Source organism: Arvicanthis niloticus, chromosome 13 (assembly GCF_011762505.2).
Source record: "Arvicanthis niloticus isolate mArvNil1 chromosome 13, mArvNil1.pat.X, whole genome shotgun sequence".
Taxonomy (NCBI): domain Eukaryota; kingdom Metazoa; phylum Chordata; class Mammalia; order Rodentia; family Muridae; genus Arvicanthis; species Arvicanthis niloticus.
Genome location: NC_047670.1, coordinates 6,693,919 through 6,715,154, shown reverse-complemented (window position 1 = coordinate 6,715,154; position 21,236 = coordinate 6,693,919). Strand labels below are relative to the sequence as shown.

Genomic DNA, 21,236 nt, shown 5'->3' with positions numbered 1-21,236 from the left:
GAAAACGAGGCAACAGCGTTGGTGACTGGGGAGCCAACTGTCGTGCGTCCCTATGGGCACGCGGCTCAGCAAGTAAGCAAGTCCGGTACAGGGAGGTCACACGTGAACCTCAAGCGTCACATCGAGGTTTTAAAAGCTAAGCAAAAGGACGACTGTATGCCGCGTAATTTCACTTCTGTGACCGTCTAGGAAAGATGCACAGGGACAGAAATCATTGTGTATGTTGTTCTGGCGGATGGATGGAAGGAATATGGAGACTGTTTGCACTTGGTACAGTGCAGATTGGGTGACAGTGCACATTTGTCAACATGCATGAACATAAAACTGCTGCAGGAGGGGCGGAGGGCATGGCTTAGTGCCTAAAACGTTTGTAGTGCAAGCATAGGACCAGAAACTACCAGCACCCAGAGAAAACCAAGAGCGTGTGGGGACCTGCCTGCAATCCCAGAAGTTGGGAAACCGATCTTGGGCCAAGGTGGCTAGCTAGATTAGCTGAATCTGTGCTTTTGGGGGTGAATGAGAGACATCATCTTCGTGAATGAGATGAAATGTGATGGAGAAAACCTCTCAAAGCTGACCTCTGACCACCACACACAGGTAAAAGTGCCCCTCTGACACACATGGGGCAGGATACACATGGCAAGTAAACCACACACCCTGATGGATTTCATTCTCTCCAATGTCTCAGCAAGGCAGCCTGTCTAAGTGTATACATGCATACTCCTGCACAGATGCATAGCTACGTCTTCCTAAGTTTAATCATTTAAGGAAGGGAATTATCCCAGACTCACAGACAGTGGAGTCTGAGGACAACATAGTAGCATTTCTTCATTTTAAAGCATAATGAGGAAGAAGAAAGTGGGTTTTCTATGGTATGCTGTTATAAGGGGTGACATACTCTCCTCTTTTCAACAGGGCTCAGAATGCTTCTCATTTCACATTTTCTGTTCCTGCAATTACAAATTCTTCTTTGTATTCATTGGCATCTTGTTTCCTGCTTGGGATTTTTTGTTGTTGTTGTTGCTGCTGCTGCTGTTGTTCTGTTAACCAGGGCTGGGGGATTGGCCTGGGGCAGGAGAGGGAGCACAGTCACAGAGAGATCTGAGGAACAGAAATGCTTAGCCGAGGATTCTGATGGTTTGAGTGGCTGTGTTGTGACCTGAACTAGATGTAGCTCAGCCTAATGCATGTTGCACAGTCACTGTGTCCCTGTCATGAACTTTCCATTTTCACAAAGGCCCCACTGTGTAGCCATTTAGTTAGACCCCCATGTCTTAGCCAGGCCTCCTGGAAGCCGTCCTAGAGAGTATCTGTGCCATTCAGTTGGGTGAATGTCTTGGGTTCTATTGGTGTGATAAAACATGATCATAAGTAAGTTGGGATGGAAAGAATTTATTTCATCTTTTAACTCTCAAGTCACTCCATTGTTAAGGGAAGTCAGGGCAGGAACTTGGAGACCTGAGCTGAGGCACAGACTGTGGAGGGGTGTTGCTCACTGGCTTGCTCTGTATGGCTTGCTCAGCCTGCTCTCTTGTAGCACCCAGGGCTGCCAGCCCAGGGCTGGCTCTACCCATAGATAGCTAGGCTCTCTCACATCAATCACCAATCAAGAAAATGTACCTCAGGCTTTCCCACAGGCCAATCTGGTGGGGTCATTTTCTCAGTCGAGGTTCCTTCTTCCAAAATGACACTAGTTTGTTCAAGTTGATGGAAACAACTAGATAGCAAGATGGGAGACCATCCCAGTAGAGAAATTTTTGGCATCAGTACTGTGAATGATACGTAGGTCTGAGATATCAGGGCAAAGTTTGGTGAGATTTACCTTTAACTCACCTGAAGAACTGAATCACAAGATGACGGGGCAAAAATCAGGCCCTGCACAGAAGCGTGTCTTCCTGTAAGATATTTGTACCCATTTACCCTAATTTAAGTATGGTAGTTGCAGATTCAACCCAGTGAGGGGCGTGGTAAGTCACGATCCCCCTCATGGTGCTAAGACAAACCTTATGAGAGATGCGTTCCTCTCTCACCCCATGGTGCGTGTCTACTCCCTAGACCACACGGACCACCCCAGATCTACTGGAGAAGATGCAGTAGAGAGCAGCGTGGTCACTAGAGACCAGAGACATCTTTGTTTTCCATGCTAGGATTACAAGCCTCCCGGGAAGGGCAAAATGAGGATCCAGATATGGATCCTTTCAATTCTCTTTCATGGACAATTACTTTGATTGTGTGTAAGGTTTGACTTCAAAGAATAAAAATATTTCCTGAATTACTTAAAGAAGGACATTATTTCAGACTTGATCTACTAGACTTAAAAGTGACAGCTATTTGTAGCCATTGCTAAGTGCCATGGCTTCAGAGATATGGCCACACCCAGACAGAGCTCTCTCCAAATTGAACTGGTTCTGCCATCTAGTGGCAAAATTAATGAACTACACTAGATGAGCTACTCCAGGACCTGGCTTGCCCAAGGGGTGAGAATTAATTCTGTGTTTAATGTCCTGGGATTCGTTTCTGCCTTCCCGTCCTTTTGTTTCACCTCCTCACATGTGTGACTTTGGAGAAACTATAGGATATTTCTCCATCCTGGTTAACTGACCTATAGAATGAAGATAAAGACTTATCTGTATGGTTTTCATGAGGCACCTGTGACATACGAGCGGGAAACACTTTGCAGACTTCCTGACAGTGATATGATTGTATTTGTAATTTTTATTCTCAAAATGCAAATCTGGGGCTTATGAAATCGACTAAAGCATGAGAAATCAAGTTATGAAAATACGAATATTTTTGAATAAGTGAAGTCCATAATACTGACTGCTTGGATTAAAAATCAAGTTTATTTAGACTCTCTATGCTCAGTGCCAACAAATACATTATCTCCATTACGCTTGCCTCGAGCCAAGCCCTTCCCCACCTCCTAGAGAGTGCCTGCATCCCAGCGAAGCACTCGCTATGGCTATGTGCATGCTAATGCCTGTCTGCTTTCTATGCCTTCTTTCTCCCATTTAAAGAAGTCTTTATACCCAACTAGGTGTCGGCTTTCTAAACACACTGCTCTAGTGCTGTCAAGCAGACTTAAATCCTGTGTACTTTTTTACTGTGCTATGTGTTAGAGCATTTGACACAGACAGGCTGTCAGTGAGGATCGGGTGGGGTGTAGGCTGATGCAGAGCTAGAGTGTGAAATGCCTGTCATGAGACATTGAGTGTTACCTCGTATCTTCTCTCTGTCACCACAATGCCTGACACAAAGACTTCACACAACAAAGGTCCCATCAAAGCTGAGAGGGAAGAATGATTTTTGAGACAGGGCCTCACTGTGTAGCTGAACCCGGCCCTTCCTGCCAAAATGCACCATGAGAAGGCCAGATGTCTTCTCACAGAGCTCTGGACTAAATTGGCCTGGTAGGTAGAACTGGAAGAATAATACATTTCACTAAGAAACATCTAAAGATTACCAAAACATAAAGAAAAAGCCATTTCCCCAACTCAAGTGATATTAAAATTTGACATATTTTTAAACTTCACTGAAGTTGCATATTCATGATAACTGCTTCTGAGCAAGCCTGTACCCCGACACTTGTCCTTTGTCATCTCGGTGCTCAGAGTTACAGGGATTACATAAGTGAGTTTTATCCCCAGTCCCGCTAAATTTGAAGTATTGCTAAAATTTCCCCCATTGTACTATAGCACAGAGAATGTGGCTCTAAAGGCCCAGCCTTTGTTGAGTGTGGGTGCCATGACTGTATCTCTACAGAGCATGTCTTTCTTTCAGCTGGAAATACCTGCTTTCACAACCCAGAGGACAACGTCTCTTGCCGACTTATCAGAGTAGTTTTATATAGGGAATGCTATAATGCACACACTGTCCTGCCATGTGAAGGCCACATGAGAACAGCCTTTGATTTTCAGTGGCTCTTGGTCGCCTTATGAATTAGGCCCAGAAGATACTGTAGCGATGGTTGATGAGGCCAACACATCATGCAGTCTCTTCTGAAAAATATTTCATTTTAAAGTGAAATTATGCATATTCAATACACTTTATCTAACTTTATACCTTTCTCCAGAAACAATAATTTCTATGGTCCATGCATTTATTCACTTACACATTATTTTTTTTTATCTTACAATATGTTGATGGATATTTACTCTGAGAATAATAAGACACCTTTCTTTTCTTTTCCTTCCTTCCTTTCTTTCCTTCTTTCTTTCTTTTTTTTTTTTTTTTTTTGATGAGGTTTTACTTTATAGCCTAGGCTAGTCTGGAACTCACAACAACGCCCCTGCATCCACCTCTGAGTGCCAGGATTACAGATGTGTATCACCACAGCTGACGAAAGAATCCATTCTTAACACAATTTTGTAACTTAAGAGGACAGGATATGTGAACAGCGACACGCTGAAGGAAATGTTCTTTCTCAGATGTAAGATCTGCTTCATTTGCCAAAGAGAGAGCTCAGTCTGTAAGGTCGCCAGGCAGGCGCCACAGAGGAGCGTATACTGGGATCTTGAATGTTGTTTAGCAGATAGAAGAGGTCATCACACCCATGGGTGTGAAAGGGTTCAGAGGACCATGGGGAAGCTGAAAATACAAGGAAAAACTAAGAAGGTCCTTCATGGAGGAGAGATAGAGAGAGGCTAGATTTTGAAGGCCCTAATATTTACACAAGCTACCTAAGACTTGTGCGTTTTATATAGAAACCCAACAGGAGCCGTTTAGGGCACTTGCGTTATCGGTTTCTTTACTTCCAAAGGAATAACACCGAGCCATTAGCGCTCAGTAACTGAGACATGTGAGCATTCAGACATGTTACTTGAGCATTGATTTGGGGGTTTTAGAATCACGAGGAGACAATAGACTTGCTTCCTTACATAAGAAAAGGAACATGAGGCTTCTAGTTTGGTGACATGTCTTGGTCACACTGTTAGTCAGTTGCCAGACAGACGGAAAGCAATCCCTGCATATCTGAGACAGTCAGTCTTGCCAGTTCTAGGTGGTTTAGAGTCACCCAGAAGACACACATCCTGGATGTTTGTGGGGACATTTCCAAGGAGTTCTAACTGAGAAAAGGAGACCCGAATGTGGGCAGTACCATCCCATAAGTTGGTTATAAGAAGGAAAAAGGGAGGAATTCAGCTGAACATTGGCATTCCTGGTTTCTGGGCTCTGATACACAGTCAGGCCATTGCCACACACTCCTGCCACATGAACCTGTTTGCTCCTACGCTTTTCCTCCATGTTGAACTGTATTCCCTCAGACTGTGAGCCAAAATAAGCTTGCTTTCTCCTGCTGTGTTAAAACACCATGACCAGAAGAAACTCTGGGAGGAAAGGGTTTCTTTGATTTGTAGATTAGAGCCCCTCCCCAGAGGAAGCCGAGGCAGAAGCTCAAGGCAAGAACTTGGAGGAGGCAAGAACTGAAGCAGAGACCACAAAGGATCACAGCTTATTGGCTTGCTCCACACGGCGCACTCAGCCTGCTTTCTTGTGCCACCTGCCTAGGGGCTGCACCACCCACAGTGGGCCGGGTACCCCTACATTAATCATCAATCAGGACAAAACCCCACAGATTTAACCTATAGGTAAATTTTTATCAAGATTTTTTTTTTATCAACTGGATGCCTTTGTTCTTCCCAGATGTCTATGTTTGTATCAAATTGACAAAACCCAGCCAGTAATCTTCTCTTGAGTTGTTTCTTTTCAAGTACTTGGTCATGGCATTGAGAAAAGAAACCCAAACCAGCCTCACTGACAGCTCAGCGTCTTGGTCCAATTGCTCCTTTGGAGAAATGTTTTAGAATCAGGGCAGGGGTCACGTGGAACAAGTCTGAGAACCAGCTCAAGAGGCTCATGCCCAAGACAGGAAGTCAGAATATAAGCTAAGAGGAGGGAACAGGAGACCAGAGTAAGAAAAATATCAATTCTCCTTACAGCGTTTGCATGCCCCCAAGTCACTGAAATTCTTAACAAGATAGGTAAATTTCACTAACGAGACTGATAATGATGCCATAATGTTCCATAGGGAGGTTTCCTGTCTCTGCTTGGTCCTAGGTAATGACATTCTTAAAATTGGGATAGTTTAGCTCTAAGTGGCAGGGTTTTCTTTAATGTGAAGAGTCTGTTGCAGGTGAAAATGTCCAGCCAGAACTAAACATATTGATCATTTCTGGGGATGCAGAAAGACTGAACATTTCCTCATAAAATCCTTTGAATCAGGAAAGATCAATAAAACCAGAATGAAATGATTATAACTGATAAGGCACAAGGAAGTGTCTCCAGAAACAAGGACGTCCTGGACACCCTAAAGTGGGAAGGGAGGCTTTTCATAGCACGTGGGTAAAGGAGAAAAATGGGTGCAGGGTGGAAGCCTGCATTTCATCTGGACATGAAGGACTTGGGCGAGAGGGGGCTGCTGGGTACCAACAAGAGGTGGGAACAGGGGAATCTGTTCTCACTAGGAACTCGAAGCGAGAGAACAATGTTAAGAAGCCTGACAGCCACAAAACAGGGCAGCCACTCGCGCTGCCGCACTGACAACCTACAAGGAGAGTGAAAGGCAACTCTAGAAGGAAATGCTCATTTACTTACGAAGAACTTTCAGTTTTGCTGAAAATCACTGAGTTTCTGGGATATAATGGCTCATGCTTGGAATCCAAATACGTGGGAGACAGTCAAGAGGAGGGCTTTGAGTCTGGGGTAAAAATACAGCAAGTACTAGGGTAGCCAGGGCAACACATGGGGGCCCTGTTTCAAAAATTAATTTATTAGGTCTTTCTAGAACCTCATGTTTTAACATAGGATGCATTACCAAGCAGTTTCTCTCGTTGGAGCCCTGATTCTTAATTTATACATTGGAAGGCAGTCCTAGGAGTTGTCTCAGTTGGTGAAGTGTTTCCTGTCCAAGCTTGAGGACCAGAGTTTAATCCCCAGAACCTACATAAAACAACCAGACTGGGGAGGTAGGTCGGAGGTGTTCTTGTGACTCACTGGCCAGCCATTCTAGCTGATTGGCAAGCTCCAGGCTAATGAGGGTCCCTGTCTCAAACAACAACAGCAACAGCAGCATCACCCCAACCCCCCCAAAAAAAACCAGAAGGTAGATACTGCCTAATAAAAGACATGGTGCACAAATGTGCATGCACATCCACGTACATGTGTCTACCTACCTACACACACACACACACACACACACACACACACACACACACACACACGCACGCACGCACGCACGCGCTGGAATGAAATGAGAATCTTTCCCCAAAGCTATGACATTTGGAAACCATGCAGAGAAAGCCCTGTGCGATGAGCTGCTTCTCTGGGCTCAGCCCGCGGAGCTCTTGGCTCAGGCTTCTGGCACCAGAGGCCATTTCAACAGCTTATCCTACCTTTCCCCGCATCTGTCCTCCTGCCTTTTAATTTCGCCTTTTGAAACACACAACCAAAGAATTATAAACACACTTTCCTTTGGTCTAATTGATTGGAAGCCTTGCCTCATGGCAGGCTTCAACTGGAGCTCGCTGGGACTGCCTGCTGGCGGTCAGCTTGCACTGCATGCTGCTTGGGCCATCTGCCGCTCTGAGGGCCATATGGAAAGGGGCTCACACTTAAGGCCAAGTTATTTTCTTCTGTGTGTTCTCTTTGCTGTAGTTGCCAAATCTATGGATCAAGCATGGGTGTGATTACAGCTTCCTATTCTCTTTGAAAGCTAGTGACTCCAGATTTTTTAAGTGCACCTTTAGGTAGCACTTACTCACTTGCGAAATAGCGACCCCGTCACCCTCTGATATCAGTGGCACAGGAGAATCAAGAAATCACTTCTTTGTGGACCAGTTCCACAATGGTTCCTGTTCCCTACTTAGGGAATAAAATGACACGCCTTTAATCCCCGGATTTGGGACGCAGAGGCAGGTGGATCTCTATGAGTTCGACACCCCTCCCAGCTCCCCTGTCTACAGAGCGTGTTCCAGGACAGGCAGGGCTGTACAGAGAAACCCTGTCTCGAAAACAAAAACAAGAAACAAAACAATCACATTTTCTTTCCTCTAGGACTCTAAGCTGCCATTGTGTCTCCCAGGCCTACGACAGCGGGCACAGCCACACTGCGGTGCTTAGTTCTTGACTCTTGCAGCTTAGGAGCAGCTCAGAAAAGTCCGGAGGTGGCGCTGGGCTCCTACTGGGGCAGCTTCAGCGGAGTTTACACATCTGATCCCCAAGCTCTCCTTGAAACTCCTCTTCTCTAAAGTCGGGGCTTGACTGAGGTCTTCATCAGTTCTGGAAAGTAACTTTTGGGGGGTTTTGACTAAATAAAGGGGAGCAGAGAACTGCTTGCTTAAAGATCTTAACGATCACATTATTGATTCAGAGCTCTCTCTCTCTCTCTCTCTCTCTCTCTCTCTCTCTCTCTCTCTCTCTCGGAGGAAAAGGAGAATACAGTCTCAGTTGAGTTTTAGCAGAAGTGGGGTGAGTAAATGCAGCTGCGGGCATAGCTGCTCTTCTGCCTGCTCAGAGTATGTTTCCGTTATGGATCTCAGTTCCATCAAATTCTGTTTTAGCCCACTCTTTCCTGGGGGGGGGGGGGAGAAAGAGAGGGAGGGAGGGGAGGGCAGGGAAGGGAAAGGAAGGGGAAGGGAGAGGGAGAGGGAGAGGGAGAGGAGAGGAAAGGAGAGGCCAGGCATGAGCATGTGGCTACAGAGGAGGGAGGGAAAGGGGGAGAGAAAGGGTAAGGAGGGCAAGAGAATGGGGGTGGGGTGGGGGTGGGAGCAACCCCTTTTATACTGAGTCAGGCACACCTGACTGTCGCCAGGTAACTGTGGGGCAGAGCCTAGACTAAATGCCAACAACTATAAATTAATTAAAAAGTATCAGGCCCCTGAAGATAAATATTAACATGCATTACAATGCATCCCAGAGGAAGAAATAAGCAATTAATTTTCAGTCTCGCCATGTCGTGTTTTCCGTCTTCCCTTCTCTTCCTTGGTACTGATTGGTTCTATTCCCAGCTTTGTTTGTTTGTTTGTTTGGTCTGGTTTGTTTGTTTGTTTTGAGTGAGCCCTTTTCCCTCTGTGCCTTTCCAGATCAGAAGCAGCATGTTTAACTTCCTGTTATTAACCTTGTAGCTCCCAAAGCATTTTCCATATACTGCACTGTTCCGTGAGCATTTGGGTTGTGTTAGCAGGAACAGGTAGAGAGGCTCAGCTACCTGCGCCGTGTTCTTTATGAGCTGGAGGTGCAGGGCCGCACATACACGTGTGCACATACACGCACATACACATAGACTGAGAGAGGTGTGTTCATCCATGTGACTTACTACAGAAGGAACAGGGACTTTTCAGAAACCAAAGCTAACTCTGGAGACAGATTTTAAATCTATATTTGATATCCAAAGATTCCCTTTTAGTTTCATGGGCTTTTGTGTTTGTGTACTGTTTAACATTCTTAAATTCTTTTTGAAGAATTAAGAAAACAAGAGAGAAACGATTCATCAATATACCCGACATGTGTGCAGTTCTTCGCAGAAAGGCATCAACAGGTTGGGCCATCCATTCTTTATGTTTCTATCATCATCTCCACAGCTGCAATCCACCCCAAATGCCACGTGGTACAAGGAAAGCTGCCCTGTCTTTGCAAACCCAGTTCACATAGAAGCTCTGCGCAGCACCGCACTGCGCAACACCGCACTGCGCAACACCGCTCTGCGCATCACCATGGTTTCAGAGCCACTCATGTACACCCCAAGCTGAGCCCCATGCTCCTCTGTCCTGCTCAAGTGAGAAGTTCTCCTTCCCGCTCACTACTATCTCTCTTGGGTCCTTAGCACTGTGCTGGCCCTGAACATGGAGCCAACAGCACTCCTGCCTCACTGTGCTGCAAGCTCAGTGCAGGGCTGAGGGGATACCAGTTGTCACCACAATGTGAATACCAAATACAAAGAAAAAAATGGAGACTTAGGAAAGGGCAACACTGTATACTGTGCAGCACGATGCAGTCTCAGTGGGCGGGTGTGCCCAGGGCCAGCTGGCACTTGAGAGTCTCTTTAGCACGGGAGAGCCTTGATTTTCCTCTTTATTCTGTAGATTTTTTTTTGAGATTATAATTACATCATTTCCCCTTACGTTTCTTCCCCGCAAATCCTATGTATCTTTCCTTGTTCTCTTTCAAATTCATAGCCTCTTTTTTTATTACTTACTGTTAAATGCATATATGTATATACATATATGGTCCTAGTATGATCTGCTCAGTCTGAATAATGTTAGCTGTATCTATGTTTTCAGGGCTGATCATTTGGCATTGGATAGCCAGGGAAAACTATTTCTGAACCATTTTCTCCTTTCTTTCCCATCCACTCTACCCAGGACCAGATCCAGATCTGGAAAACTTAACTCATAATTCAGACACTCTTCTCTATGAAAAACAAAAATTACACAACACTTTACAGCGGCATCCACCAACCCAGTATTTATTTAGACTAGTAAAAACCAATACATTGTAAAATGTTTAAGACAGATGTATATTTCACAGATCATAAATGCAAAACTGTTATAAATTTCCAAATTAAGCAATTGTTTTATTCAGTGCTGTGGAATTATCCTACTAATTTTGGATATGGAGTCAGACTACTTTTGTAAATAACAAATGATAAGACCTGAGATAACTGCCAAACAATGCCCAATTCCAATGGGCAATCACAGCACTGTTGCACACTGCTATCACGGCACTGGGCACATAACTATCACGGCACTGGTATACACTGCTATCACAACACTGGTACACACTGCTATCATGGCACTGGGACACACTGCTATCACAGCACTGGGACACACTGCTATCACGGCACTGGGCACACTGCTATCACGGCACTGGTGCCATCACAGTATCAGACTGTATGTCATCTTATCTGAAGCAGTATTGGTGCTGTCAACTCAGCAGACATATTGTGTGCCTACATAACTTATTCCTTTACACCACCTTACCAAATAACCTAAAAACTCATTTGTTATTTCTTTTCAAAATGTACCACTTTCTTTTAATTAAAAAAAATTGGATAACTCTTGGAGTTATTTTATTTATTATTTTTTATTATTTTTTTTAAGATTTTATTTTATACATTGGTGCTCTTTTTGCATATACACCTGCATGCCAGAAGAGGGCATCAGATCTCATTACAGACGGTTATGAGTTGAGAATTGAACTCAGGACTTCTGAAAGAGCAGACAGTGCTTTAACCACTGAGCCATCTCTCCAGTCCCTTTTGGAGTTATTTTAACTTTTAAAAATTATAGCTTCTAGATGTCAGAATAATACCTCATTCTTACTGCCCTGCTTCATAGCCCATTCATTAATTTTTATATGACATTTTACTACTTATTACATTTCTCTATTTATTAATAAGTAAATGTTAGTCCAATAAAAACCCATTCTTCACATTCATCTAATTTAGAACTGTGGCAATTTACTACTTTAATGAAACATCATTCCACACTTCAGTTAAAATGGCACATGTAAATTTTGTTGCTGTTTCTTGGAATTTCTCTTCTAACTCTTTAAAAATTATACCTTTTATCTGTGATGGCTATTGCTGTATGTTTATCATCTCAAAAAGCTTTATGATAAATACATTTTTCCCCCAATTCGGCATCATTAAAGAAACATTTTTGTAAAAGGAAAATCCTGTTTTGAGAATGCTCATGTACAAAGAGGGTAAACAGCCTTACAATTCTGAGATATTTAAAGTAGTCCATAATTTCGTGGAGTGTGGACACACTGCCATTTATCCGTGCTTCAAAGAGAGGACAGCATCGCCCTTCCCCTTTGTCAGCTCCATACTGAGAAGTTTACGTAGCTCTTACACATGCGTGTTCTGGAAGTCAGGATTCTTGCTCTTATTATACAGATGAAAAAGTGAGTCTCCACTGTGCGAATTACTGGCAAACGGTTGAGTCAGGATTCAGGCCCAGTGACTTTGAATCTAATGGTTGGGTTCTTAATTACTACAAAAGACTGCTCTCGTTGATTTCAGGATTGAAAAGAGGATTTAAAAGGAGGAAATTTAAAGAGTGGAATCCTTGAAGTATTGACCTGGCCTTCCCCTGTAGGCATGTTTAGCAAGGAAAATGCCTTCAGCAGACCAGAAGGGACACACCCCTGCCACAGACCAGCAGAAGGGGACATCGGCTTTGAATGCTCACACCATTTTCTGCTTGTTAGACTACAATACTGGTGATTTGGATCCTGTCTGTGACTGAGCAATTGTGACCTCTACTGAACTGTGACCTCTATGGAACTGTATCACCCTCTTGGTGGTGAGTTCCTGGTCTGTACCCTCACAGTTGCATTTCCTGGTCTCTGACGTTCTTGTTAGCTCTGACCCAAGAAGCTCAGCTGTAGGGCAAGCTTAAGTAGCAACGTGAGCTCCACTCAGAAAGCACCAAAGCACCAGCTCACCGCTGGACGCTGAAGTGGTAACAGGGAAGTTATGGCTCTAGGAGGGATGAGAGTGAAAAAGAACTCAAGCAAAGTGACAGGAAGAAAGTCAGTATATGTGTTTATATTGATATACAGTCACCAGGTGCAATGCACTCTATAAATCTAATTTAGAAACTCCTCCAATGCTGAGAGCTGTTGATAAATAAATGTTCCTGACGTAGTATTATAAAACACTAATAATCTATGAAAAGGTATTCACATTATCAAGAACGAAGGAAGTGAACATTAAAGGGAAGAAATACAAGTTTTATCTTTTGTTCTCATAAGAATTGAAGGCAAGTGTAACTTGGCATCTTTTAAAAAACACTCATTTACTTTCTCTCTCTCTCTCTCTCTCTCTCTCTCTCTCTCTCTCTCTCTCTCTCTGTGTGTGTGTGTGTGTGTGTGCACATGGGTGTCACAGTGTGCAGCCATCAGAGATGACCTATGGAGGTTTTCTCTCTTCTTCTGCCATGTAGATCCTGGGGATCAAATTCAGGCTTGAAACAAGCGTTGTTCCTCAGTGAGCCATCACTCCAGGCCCTGGGAAAATTGATAGGAAAAATTTAGTTATATATTGAAGCTTTTGTGTTCTTTTGTCCAATATTCTGTATCTCTGGAAATTTATTTTACACAAATAATCACAGTGAATATAAGAAGACATTTCTCCAAATGAAAAGAAAGCCTAAATAGGAATAAATAAGTTGATTATCCACCAACAGAATGACCTAATGCTATTTATTGCCCATAATAGCTAAGAAATCTGTACATTTAATCCAACTTTTAACAAAATGCCAGTGGTAATTTTTTTCAAAATTAAAAACTTTATCCTTTAACCCATATGGGTGCTAGTTGTCAGGAGCTGTGGGAAAAGAAACTAGGGAGAAATGGTTTACTGGGTAAGAGATTTTCATTTGAGTTATGAAAGTATTTGCTATTAGACAGAGGTCACCAGCATTATGTGTATGAAAACACCTCTGTTTGATAGTTACCTTTATGTTTCCAAAAATCACCTTTGGAAAAGCAGTATAGTTTTGTGGGTAATGAAGCTGTGCGCGGCTTCTTCTGTTGCTTTCCAGCTTTCCCTGTGTCAATGAGCAGTGTTATTCTAATTAGTTATGAAAGAATTATAAACAAGTAACCTCACAAGAAAGTTACATTTTCTATTTTAGGGACACTGGAAAGAAAAATGCTTCAGTGAAAGATCTATGCCTAGAGAACCTCCAGAACCAGGGGGGCTGTGGGAACCCCAGCTACTAAGGGGTGGGGAAGAGAAAAGAAGAGAAGGAAAGGAAAGAAGGAAGGGTTAAAAGAAAAACGGGAGGGAAGAAAAGGGGACCTAGACATGCTTTGAACATGCCGAGAGCACATATTTCAAATACACAATGTTTATGAGTAGGATTGTGTCTCCAATCACTGTCACACATCTTGCTGTGCTTGCTTTCCAGGACTAAAGCAATCTAAAGGGGGCGGAGGGAAAGATCTGTGGGCTCGTTTGGAGCTAGTGCCTGGGAGGGCGAGACTGGCTGGTGAAAGGCACCTGGACGTGTCCAGAGGAGAATGCAACTCTCACCTGTGTGAGACACAACTCATGACCCACAGAGCGAAGGCCTATTCCCAGCTCTCTTCCACATCCCTGTCTCTCTATCTGATAAAGAATTGAAAGAAAGAAATGAACTACACTTTCTTCTTTCCTTCCTGGACCATAAGCCATTGCCTGAAGTGTATAGCTGGAGTAGAAGTCAGGTTTTTTGTTGTTGTTGTTGTTTTGTTTGTTTGTTTGTTTTGGAGAGGGGTGTGGGGGGAATTAGCGAGGTAAAAAAGAGCAAGCTCATACTTCTTGTTCCCCATCTTCTGCTGGGATAAGTTTCTGCCTTATATGTGTGTAGTCTGTTCTGGCCCCATAGTGTTGGGGTCCACACTAGCCCCACGTTCGGGCACCAAAAAATGTTGCAGCCCGAGCAAAATGTTGAGGCCCGGGCTGCCCCGAGTTTGGGGCAGCCCTCTATCCCGGCCCAAGCTGCTGCTCCGGTCCGAGGGTCAGGGTTCAGCAAGAGAGAGAGAGAGTGAGGCCAGACAGAGTGTGATTCAATCCCGTTTATTCTTCAGTCTCCCTGAAGTGTCTCTAGTCCCTAGTTCCTAGTCCCTAGCGCCTCCAAGTTCCAAGTTACTTCTTCCAAGTTCTCTTCCAAGTGCCTGCTTCTCTGTCTCCTCTGTCTGATGTGTCTCCCTAATGTCTGCTGTGTCTGATTCTCTCCTCTGTTCTGTCTCTGCCTTTTATATGTCTTATTTCTAAGCCACACCTCTAAGTCACACCTATAATCATGCCCTTAGGTCTTGTCTCTAAATCTGATCTCTACACTTCTAAGTCATACTCTTAAGTTACACACCTTTAATCTCACACACCTTTAATCTCACACACTCAAGGTATCTAAACCAAGATTATCGGAGTGTGCTCAGCTGTTGTAGGCTATTGTAATCCAAGTCTCATGTCAGGGTATATGGCTCAAAATGGCTGCAAAGCTGATAGCGGCTTTCTGCTAAAAGTCGGCCCCCAACACCATAGGAAAAATGGGACTAGTGACAGCTGCTCTTCTTAGCCACGTTTCCTGTGGTGCTGTTTTGTTTGTTGAGAATGACCACATGTCCTTTGGAATGCCCTAGTCACAAAAGGATGGTATCTAGAAGATGAGGAGAGGTGTTGCTGGAAAAAAAAAAAAAACAGTAGGGAATTTTAAGCTTTTCTTTCTATGTACTATTTAACAGGGAAATGTTAGTAGCTAGTAAAACAGTTAGATATTGCTAAGAAGGACTGAAGTGGAAAGTTAAGGGTTCTTTGGAGAGTCAGTTGTGTTGGAAGGTTTTTTCTCTGGGGCAAACACGTGAAAGAGTGTTTTCCTGTGGTGGACACAAGTAAAAGACTAAGGACCATTGCACTAATGCAGACACAGGTGAGAGGATGCTCTGCTAAAGCAAGCACACGAAAGGATGAAGGATTCTCTGCTAACAACACACATGTATTGGTCCGCCGTAGTTGAGCTCCATTTGTTGTGACGTCGAGGACTCGGGCTGATTGGATGCATGTGCAGAGGCGAGACCCGTGATGTGTGGAACGTATAAACAGGACCCTGTTATAATAGGGGATAATAGAATGGGACAGCGTGACAGAGGCAGAACTTGGCTTGCTGACAGAGCTAGCTGTGCAACACTGTGTCTCAAGTCTTCACTGATCTTTGCTTCCCTGAGAGAGGCACAGTCAATAACTTCTTCTGGTGTTCCTGCTGGACCCTCCTGCTGACTAGAGTCAAGGCTGAGGCTGAGTTGTGTCTACTAGATTGTGTCATTGCTTTTGCTAACCCAACTCTACCGAACCGGATGGCTGGTGTATCCCCAAGGTGTTTGTGAGTGGATCGAGCTGCCACTGCCTGCTGACCTGTGAACTGAACTGCCAATTTCCAGACAACACAGACAAGAGTTGCTCCAAAGAACCTTTCTAAACAGGTCCACTCCCCTGCCTCTCCCCATATCCTTCTTTTTCTCTGCCTCTGGTGGATGGTGAGCTACAAGGGAGGTTAAAGCATTTAAGAACTATCATTAAAAATACGTTTTGAAAAAAAAAATTAAAGTTACAAAGGACAGTGGTTCAAGTAGGCATGTCCAACTCACAGCTGCACAGCTACACAGCTGCACACAGCCTTCATATATGTGTGAATACAGCCCAACACAAACTTGTAAATGTATTTAAAACATTATGTTAAAAAAAAAAAGTAAGACTAGATTGCTCCATTATCCAGTGTAAACTTTATAGATGGCAATGTCTTGTAGTGTCAAGCAGGTTTGGCCACACCTGGGAGTTTTTCTCAGACAGGCTCTAAATGTTCCCAGATGTTTGCTGAAGCTATAAATATGCAGGTGCAATCTTAGTCTGATTGAAAGAGCCGTGATAGGAGGCAAAGCAAAACTAAAAGATACACATAAACACACACATCCTAAGCCAAAGGTGAAGCCAAAGTTGTGTCTTGCATCAGCCAAACATACATGAGTCTGTCTCAGCAAAACATTACATGAGTCTGCATCACATGACACAACCAGAAACATCCACTTCACAGCCCCATTTTTGTTTAAAAATTGGCTTTTCACCTAATGTTAGCAATTACATACACTTCTGGTTTCCATCTGGGCCCCAGAGATAAGCCTGTGCCACAGCTCTCCATACCCAAGTCTTGCCTGGGGAGAACTGGTCTCCCAGGAGTGCTGACACACCCAAGGTCACAGGTGAGATCAGTACTGTTGCTCCAATAGGAGTAGGGTCCTGTCTACGTATCCAGTCTGTTAGTCTATGTCTTTTTATTGGGGGAATTGAGTCCATTGATGTTAAGAGATATTAAGGAACAGTGAATGTTGCTTCCTGTTATTTTTTGTTGTTGTTAGAGGTGGAATTATGTTTGTGTGGCTATCTTGTTTTGGGTTTGTTGAAAGAAGATTACTTTCTTGCTTTTTCTAGGGTATAGTTTCCCTCCTTGTGTTGGAGTTTTTCATCTGTTATCCTTTGTTGGTCTGGATTTGTGGAAAGATATTGTCTAAATTTTTTTTTTTGTCATGGAATATCTTGGTTTCTCCATCTATGGTAATTGAGAGTTTTGCTAGGTATAGTAGCCATATAAGGTCTGCCTTTATGTTACTTGACCTTTTTCCCTTACTGCTTTTAACACAGGAAACGCTCCTCAGTGACAAAGACAGACACTACCTCAGAGTAAAAGGCTGGGAAAAATTTTCCAAGCAAATGGTCCCAAGAAACAAGCTGGAGTAGCCATTCTAATATCGAATAATATCAACTTTCAATCAGAAGTTATCAAAAAAGACAAGGAAGGACACTCATATTTGTCAAAGGAAAAATCTACCAAGAAGAACTCTCAATTCTGAATATCTATGCTCCAAATGCAAGGGCACCCACATTCATAAAAGAAACTTTACTAAAGTTCAAAGCACACATTGCACCTCACACAATAATAGTAGGAAACTTCAACACCCCACTCTCATCAATGGACAGATCATGCAAACAGAAACTAAACAGAGACACAGTGAAACTAACAGAAATTATGAACTAAGTGGATTTAACAGATATGTATAGAACATTTCATCTGTACTGGCTGATTTTGTGTCAACTTGACACAAGCTGAAGTTACCACAGAGAAAGGAGCTTCAGTTGAGAAAACGCCTCCATGAAATCCAGCTGTAAGGCATTTTCTTGATCAGTAATCAAGGGGTGACAGCCCCTTGTGAGTGGTACCATCCCTGGGTTGGTAGTCTTGGATTCTATAAGAAAGCAATCTGAACAAGCCAGGGGGAACAAGCCAGTAAGTACCATCCTTCCATGGCCTCTACATTAGCTCCTGCTTCCTGACCTGCTTGTGTTCCAGTCCTGATTTCCTTTGGTGACAGACAATGAATTGGAAGTGTAAGCTGAATAAAACCTTTCCTCCTCAACTTGCTTCTTGGTCATGATGTTTGTGCAGGAATAAAAACCCTGGCTAAGGTATCATCCTAAAACAACAGAATATACCTTCTTCTCAGCACCTCATGGTACCTTCTCCAAAATTGACCATATAATCATTCACAAAGTTCACATACGCATGGAAACTGAACAATGTCCTACTCAATGATAACTTGGTCAGGAAGAAATAAAGAAAAAATTAAAGACCTTTTAGAATTTAATGAAAATGAAGGCTCATCATACCAATGGGACACAATGAAAGGAATGCCTCTAACGCGCGCCTCCCGTGTCACCCCACGCCCGGAAGAGAAACACGAGAGACGCAATTCGGGTAGTTACTGCAAAACGAGGACTTTTTACTCTGTATCAGCAAATGTGGAAAACGCGGAAGGACGAGGGAAGAAACGGAAGGGCTGAGACGCGGAAGGGGCCTAGCTTAAAATACACCCTAGAGTGACGTATTCACTTCTGATTGGCTGTTCGCTCACCACCCAATATTATGCCTCGGGACTGGCAGTGACTTTGGCGGGCTCTCTGCCTTTGCATCTGCGCAGTTAATTGTTTACTGCTGGGAAAACACAAGGCCAGCGCCATCTTGGAAATGCTAACAGCGGCTTCCTACATCTCTCCCTGTTTAAATTATTAAAAAGAAACAGCCTTTCGCCTATTAAACGCAGTACCAATTAAGATTCGAACTCAAACCCGATCAAGCAAACTCCATCTTGGGGGAATAAGCGATCAAGAGCTTATAGCCCGAAGATTTTCCCTTACCCTTCCAGGTGCGATGGAAACAAGTCCTCTGGGTGCAAGGGCTAAGGGGATGTAAAGAGGAACTGACACCCATCCCTGTGCAATGGAGTATAGCTCCCAGGAGTGCAAGGGCTGTCAACCTACTATTCAGGTACCACAGCTATTTAGGCAAGGGCTGGCTGGACTTAGACCTCTCATCAACCCAGTGCAATGGGCTGAACCCTTGGGGTGCATTGACTGAGGGTCTCAGTCATCGGCTACTTTCTTAGCCTAGATAGTCAAATTTCAGGGAGAGATGCTTGCTCCAAGGCTGCGAGTGCTTGGGCTTAAAGCGACCTTGTCATGTTTTTGCTGGGCTCTGAGCTTACAGACCAACCATCTATGAACACGAATCCACATCATAGGGCTGTATCAAAACAGGCCTACCTTCCCTTTTAGAAAGAAAGAAAGAATGTTGGTTCTAACCGCTTTTCTATTTTTCCCCTCTTTTATTGGATACAATATTTACATTTCAAATTTTATCCCCTTACCATATTTCCCCCACCACCCAGGAACCCCTTATCCCATCCTCCCTCCTCTTGCCTCTATGAAGGTGTTTACCCACCTACCCCCCAGCCTCCCTCCCCACCCTCAGATTCCCCCCCCCTCAGTGCTCAGCCTTCAGGGTACCAATGATCTTGTCTCCCACCTATGCCCAACAGGGCCATCCTCCCCTACATATACAGCTGGAGTCATGTGTCTCTCCCTATGTGCTCCTGGGCTGGTGGTCAGCCCTCTTAAAAAAAAAAAAAAAAAAAAAAAAAAAAACTATCTTGATACTAAAATTTGTTTTGAGAATTGTATATTGCAGAATGATCAGCCTTGGTGTATCTACTCAACAAGCAAGCTGGGCAGACCTGCTCAAACCTCTGAGGTCCGTGAATTCCATCTGGAGGCAGCGAAGACACAGCATCAGAGGATTGTCAACTTGCTCTCCCCCCCACTCCTCTTCTAATATCTCAACGCCCATAATCAGCTTGAAGAAGCTAATGATGAGTCAGCGCCCCTATTCCCTGGGCATGGGGACTAAGGTGGTAAATGTTGGGCTGTCTCCCTAGGGAAAAGTAGTGGTTTTGTCGGAATAGAGAGGATTAGCTAGGGTTTATTGCATAGCCATAACCTATTAGTAGAAATCTGTATAATTAATATCAAGATGAAGATATAAATTCTTAAATGGCACCAATTTACTTTGTTTACAAATTTTAAGGTTTTCATTGGCATGAGCTTCTTAGTGATATAAGAGTGAGATGAATATTGTTACTCTCATAGGCATTGTACCAGTATAACACACTTAGGAATACAAAGCTTAGACCCAGTCCTTCTTTAACTTTTTTAACTGATTTGAGATGGTCAGCCTGTGAGTTAAGGGACTATAGCAAATTCATGACTTGGAGTTTATTATAAGGGTGTTCTCTATGTTTTATTTAGAAATAGCTGAGTGGAGTTAACAGGCAACAGTCCAGATTACCTTACGTAGATAGCTGGTTTTCAAAACATCAGAAATCCTTAGAATTGACATGACAAACATTTCAGTATTAATGTTCATTTTCATTAGAGACCTGTCTGCTCCGGACAGCTTCCTATGTTAAACTCTAAGAAGAAATTGAGCATCCTTGGAGTTACTCCAGTTGTGGTGAGACAGCCACTAGGCAAGAATTGCCACTTTCCTTCTACAGACAAATTACTGTCCAGAAAAGGACACACTTGCAGAATAGTCGACTGATTATATCTGCCTAGACAGAGTAATCAGCCCTTAATAATTCTGCAGCACTAAGGTCTGCCAGATGATCCTGGGCCAGAAGGCAGAAGAACAGATGCTCCAACGTTTTGAAGTAGAGCTAGTGTCCGGGTGTTCAGAGGTCTCTATAAATTGGCTAAGTTTTAGAAGCTATGCTTTGTGCTTCCCACAATTATAGTCAACTCAGTCATTCTGGATTTCTGATGGGGTTGAAAACTTATAGCTATTTACTTTGAGAGAAAAGATCTGAGTGTATGGTCATCAGCTGACATTCATCCTAAAGCCAAGGAAAAAGCCAGGTTCAGAACTAAGTGTTTTAGTTAGGATAGATGACAGAGGTGCTGGTTAGTCAACAAAAGGATGGACTGGGTATTAGGACTATCTTGTACCTCACTGGTACAAATAGGCATAATTATGCTCTAATTGTATTTTGAGAGAAAAGTTTCCTTTTAACAGGAAGGGTGATGTGTAGGAGGAGCTAAGGTGGGAGGAGTACTGAGAGGAAGAAAAGGAGTAAGAAGAGGAGAAGAAGAAGGAGAGGAGAAGCTAGGTGATGAAAGAGAGATAGAGGGGGGAGACAGGGAAGCAGATGTTCATGTATCTCCACCAGTCAAAGATAGTTGATATATCTAGGTTGGGTAGTGGGTTACACCTCTGATTGAACAATACCAAACTTATAAAGCCTATGATTAACATTTCTTAAAAAAATGTATAAATGCAAAAGGAAAAGGGGGCATGGGATAGGGG

General features: G+C 43.5%; 1 protein-coding gene across 2 annotated transcripts in view; it reads left to right on the top strand.

Moving 5' to 3' along the window:
* The window catches only part of LOC143434038 (uncharacterized), a 59,012-nt gene extending 37,798 nt beyond the window's left edge, over positions 1 to 21,214 (top strand). For both annotated transcript variants that reach the window (XR_013103188.1, XM_076911221.1), the window contains one exon: positions 17,183 to 21,214. Coding sequence is in view for 1 of the 2 variants with exons in the window: in XM_076911221.1 (XP_076767336.1) it covers positions 17,183 to 17,199 (17 nt within the window). In the remaining variant the exon portion in view is untranslated. The remainder of the gene's footprint in view (positions 1 to 17,182) is intronic.
* The last annotated feature ends 22 nt before the right edge of the window (positions 21,215 to 21,236 follow it).